The 5,045-nt window shown below is 37.5% G+C and overlaps 1 protein-coding gene across 1 annotated transcript; it reads right to left on the reverse strand.

Moving 5' to 3' along the window:
• Positions 1-445: 445 nt before the first annotated feature.
• On the reverse strand, positions 446-4,842 carry LOC135222389 (protein O-linked-mannose beta-1,2-N-acetylglucosaminyltransferase 1-like). Its single transcript, XM_064260477.1, has 4 exons — positions 4,408-4,842; positions 4,052-4,279; positions 2,928-3,165; positions 446-2,098 (listed from the first exon to the last, which is right to left on the reverse strand). The coding sequence occupies exons 2-4, from the start codon at positions 4,198-4,200 to the stop codon at positions 446-448; spliced, it is 2,040 nt and encodes a 679-aa protein (XP_064116547.1). The 5' UTR covers positions 4,201-4,279; positions 4,408-4,842.
• Between the last annotated feature and the right edge of the window lie 203 nt (positions 4,843-5,045).

A 5,045-nucleotide genomic window follows, 5' to 3' on the forward strand; every position in this document is an offset into this window, starting at 1 on the left:
AGTCAGTTAATAATTTCAGTATTTAAATATCATATATTTTTGAAAGAGACCTTTTGTTCGTGGAATTATGTACTTATTTACATTGCTTTCCTTCTCTTGTAAGACATTACAAATATTCTTCAGCCTATCTTCTCAGACATGCATCAGCGACAAGGTGTTTAAATTTTATCTTCATAACAGGAAATGGATGCCAAACAACGAATTAATGATTGATGAATAATTATAAAAAGGTGTTAAGATTATTAAAAAAGCTAGGAAACAGCTGCTGATCTTGCTCTGATACGATTTCCGTCAGTATTACTAAAATTGACGAAAGAATAAGACTACTTTTTGATACAGACTTGTACAAGAATCAAGTGGGTTAGATGAAAACTTAGATTAAATAAAAAATTTTTATTGAATAATTATCTCATACAGTAAAAATCGTAAATTTGTAATAACATTGTCAAAGGCCTGACAACTTGCTTATTAGCCTAGTTGTGGTCATGTTTAGATTTGGGACGTGCACAGTAAATTCTCCACGATGTAACATATTATCATCTACAATGATGAACTCCTCCTCTGGGATCGAATTAACATCCCAGAGCGGTACCCAGTTAGGTTTAAGATTGGAGTATGGAGAGTATGGGACACCCACTATGTACAGGGTAACATTAGTGGCCAAGGATAAGATCCCTACTCCTTTGTGCTGTCCTTGTTCTGAAAGGCTCCACGCTCCAAAGCAGCTGTAAAGATGATAATACTGGGTAACATCCGGGACCTCTATCCCATTTTCCTCAGTCGTATCAAGGTGGTGATAGAACACTAACAAACTGTGGCCCTGGGTTGAATTCAGAGACTCTGTTACTAGATTGTCTTTACAAGGGTTGCCGACAAGTACAGTTGCTTGAGAAATGTTGTGTTGGAGTTCCTCTTTCCAGTGAGCCAGCGAAAGTCTGTCAACATTAGAGAGTTTTACTCCAAAATCTTGTAACAGTGTCTTATTGAGAAAAGCTCTTTCCATTGTTATTAAATTGGCCATGGTATTAGTACCTGCCCCATAATGAAAACTACGACCAACTTCAGGAAAGACACACTCCCTTTCTTTACTTACAAAGGTATACAAGAAGTAGTCGTAAAGGATTACCTTGATACCATGTGACTCTTTCGGCCATATGCTAAGTGCCTCTTTTATAAAGTTCAAAGAAATAGCATAACCCCATTCAACTTGCACAGAACCTCGGAAGAGCCTAGAGGGATGGTAAGACAATTCCCTAAACCCTGTAGCTGAAAAGGCATTGATGCAGTAAATAGATGGATCTGCCTTCAGTAGCCACAATGTCTGACTCATATACGAAAAGAAATCTGGGGATACTTCTACATCTTCATCCAGGAATATGACTGCTGGGGCTTTTGCAAAATTTTCAGCTACATATTCATAGACATTTCTGTAGTATGTGAATAGCTTATTATTGTAATTGCCGCTGACGGGTAAAATAGTGTAGCTGACATTCAGGAGATATAAAAGTTTTATCGTAGGCGGTGGTGCATCCCCAAGAATAACAAATAAATCAACTAACTGTATACCAGGGGTTGAAAGTAGTACTGTTAGGGTATGTCTCAAGTATTGGTGTCTACTGCCAGCTGTTAATATCACAGGTATATTGGCAAGAGCTGTAGCTGCTTCACTCCCCAGTGAAGGAGGGAAAGGTACAGGCAAAGGTAAGGGACTGTGCTCGTCACATAATTCTCCCATTGCTCCCTCTGTAGCACAGTATTGCCAGCGAGACTGTTCAATGCTACTGCTGTTTCCGAGTCCTAGTTCTGAGAGAGAACAAAGGGGCAACGCTGAATGCTGTTGGATATTATTTAGGTTTGTGACAACTGCTGTTTCTGAGATGGTGCGGCCGCCTTTAATAAAAATCCAGCTCCAGTGGGCTTGGAGTGTGAGATGTTGAGCAAGCACTGATCCCAGTTTGGCTAACATTGCGGTCGTGTGACGAAGACCAAGAGTACCTGACACAGATATCGTCAGTACTACAAGGCGCCCAGGTGCAATATTCTTGATGTACCACTGGAAGTCGGACCAGAAGAACCAGTAGTGGCCAAGAGGAAAAACCTAAAAGTAAAATTTACTTATGTTAATGACAGTAACAGGAGATAAAAGTAAGAACTGAGTTATTAAGCTGCAGTAAAAGAAATGCTGATAAATTATTATTCATAGTATTTTATTGTAGCTTTATTTAGCTCTTATATGTGTATGTGATATAAACGTACCAGCGTTATCTGTTTGTAATGATAATAATACTAATAACAATAATTGCTGTTCTCATTTTAATCGTATTGTAAATATAAACTCCTATTGTTGAATATTCTTATATACATAGTGAAATGATTTCGCCTCTAGCTTTATACAGTAAGTGTTACCTCATTGTTCTTTTCAACTTTTGAATTGGTAAAGTGGAGAAAATTTATGGAAAATGTGTAGTGAATCAACAGGTGGATGAATTACTTACAACACATTCGTTCGAACTGGGACACTGTTTCATCGTCGTAAGGATCTATAAGATTTGCTTAGGTGTATGCAGTATTTATATGAGATCCATTCTTTAAATTGCGATCCCTCACCTCATACATGTACTCTTAAAGTTTGTGTGAAATATTTCGGTGGTCCCAGGGATTATATGAATTTATTTTGTGACCGTTTGTGCTGTTCGTTATAGATAAATATCTATGCTGAGTGTTAACTAAGCAAGGAGCCCGTGCTCGTGTCATACCAGTTTCATGGGAACAACAGTAAAGAATTTAAATATATTGAGTTTTTCAAGCCAAAAAAATTAAATTTTGTATTGTTTACGTTTATGATTCATATAAGTTTGTGTGTATTTTTACATTAAAATGGTTCTTGTTTTGATTATATATTACCGTAACAGTGCCTTTGGCGCTACCTTATGCAACAGAAGGCGAGCGTTTCGTTGATTGAAAACCAGCAAGACCATGCCTTCCCCTGGCTGAGGTGCATGGACCTCTTTCGTAACTCCCGAAGAGAGATACCATTTCCGATTGAAGAAGGGAGGCCTTTCACCACAGCCTGCACGACTCTGCTTGGTGTGACCTTTGGCACTGGAGCACTGCCCAACATCGACGCCCCATCCCCTCATGCTGGAGTGGGATTCGATCCAAATACTGAAATCATGTGGTGGAAATTAGAAGGCATATTCCATTATATAATATCTAATATATATGTATATATATATATATCATATATATATATATATATATATATATATATTATATATAGTTATATATATATATATTATATATATATATATTAGTATATACACATATATATACATATATATATATATATATATATATATATATATATATATATATATATATATATATATATACAGATATAGATAGAGAGATAGAGAAAGAGAGAGAGCGAGAGAGAGACAAAGAGAGAGAGAGAAAGAGAGAGAGAGAGAGAGAGAGGTTAGCCATATTATATGGACGAAATGTTACGTTTGTCAGATCAGAAACCATGTGGAATTTTCCCTCAGCTTCTGTTTTTCTTCAGCTGCTTTATTACCTTCCATGCTTAATCAGCTGTTATTTTACAAGAAGAAAAACTAAATTGTTTTTCTTCTTGTCGTACTGCTTAATTTACTTTCTTTATGGCTTTACGCATTCAGCTGCAATTTTGTCATATGCATAGTATCCTGTTAGCAAGTGATATCGGTATCTACAAACTTCAATGCCACCACCCCGGAATAGCGTCCGTTCTTTCAAGAAGCAAAGCTAATACGTACCTCTTTCAGTCTTCAGCTTTGCACTTTTTTTTCTTTTTTTTCACCCAATTTTTTTTGCCTAATTGAGGCCTCTGCCAGATTCTATATCTGCTTTCTATTCACATATAAAACTTTCCATAAAAAATGCTATATATGAAAGTTTATTTACTTAATTAATGTCTCTGTAAGTAGTTGGTGAGAGGATTCAGATCCTTATGAATGTGGGGAAATTTCATTGATAATAGTCTTTCCACTGATGGCTTATCACAATCACTCACCTGTCACGGGATATGCTAAACGCGTAAGCCCCCTGCAGTGTCAAATGAGCGAGGAAAACGTGCGCCGTGATAATCCCCCGAAACCACATCCTTGACTTGAATGAAAGGACCTCGTTCTCTGACTTATGCCTCGTGGTTCCCTGACGCATCTCCTTTTGCTAACCGCAGGCACGTCTTTATCAGTCGTCTTAGTTCATCATTTGGGAATGGTGTTATTTATGTGTAAACCTAAAATCAGGAAGCAAATGTTTATGAAAACAAAATTATAATGGTCATTTTTTCCAAGTATTTATTCATTGCGTTGGTTGGTATGTCCTTTTTGTTTTTGTACTGGCTGCTGTTGCTTTTATACTTACTCTACCTGCTTGTATTGATATGCTCTGTGATGCCTCGCAGTCTTGTCAGGACTTCCGGTATAGTTTCTCAAGAGGGAAATGTTTCACTTCGCCGCGTTGATGGTTTCCCTTTCACTGATCTTATCAAGCGAACTCCTACAACTCTCTTCATCTGTTTATGGGTAATGCTGTGTTATTCACTGCTATTTATTCTATTGCACACTATTATTAAACCCACTGACGTTTTTCTCATTTCATACATTGTCTGTTTCACATCACTGCTGTCATCTCTGTTATCAACATGTCTTCGTCATCCTTGTGCTCTCTGGTCACTTGGCATCTGATCAACCTTTCACCAAAGCGCCGATGCACGCCTACTGCTGAGTGAGATACTCATTATGTACGTAAACGAATGGTTGACTTCAAAACACAACAATAATACAGATGATAACGAAAGCCACGTCAGTGTCTAATAAACAATCAGGTTTTCCCTGTTGAACTCGGAAATAAATTTAACGGACGATTTTACCTGGTGAGATATTTTTCTTGGCTTTTCCTTGTGACGCAGCCAGGTTGTAGGAAAACCCGTGAAATTAATTAGCAGGAGTGTATACGCAAGAGCGTGTATGTCTGTGCAATTTCTGGTATCTCCAATAAAT

The sequence above is a fragment of the Macrobrachium nipponense genome, chromosome 3 (genome assembly GCF_015104395.2).
Source record: "Macrobrachium nipponense isolate FS-2020 chromosome 3, ASM1510439v2, whole genome shotgun sequence".
In the NCBI taxonomy this organism is placed as follows: Eukaryota; Metazoa; Arthropoda; class Malacostraca; order Decapoda; family Palaemonidae; genus Macrobrachium; species Macrobrachium nipponense.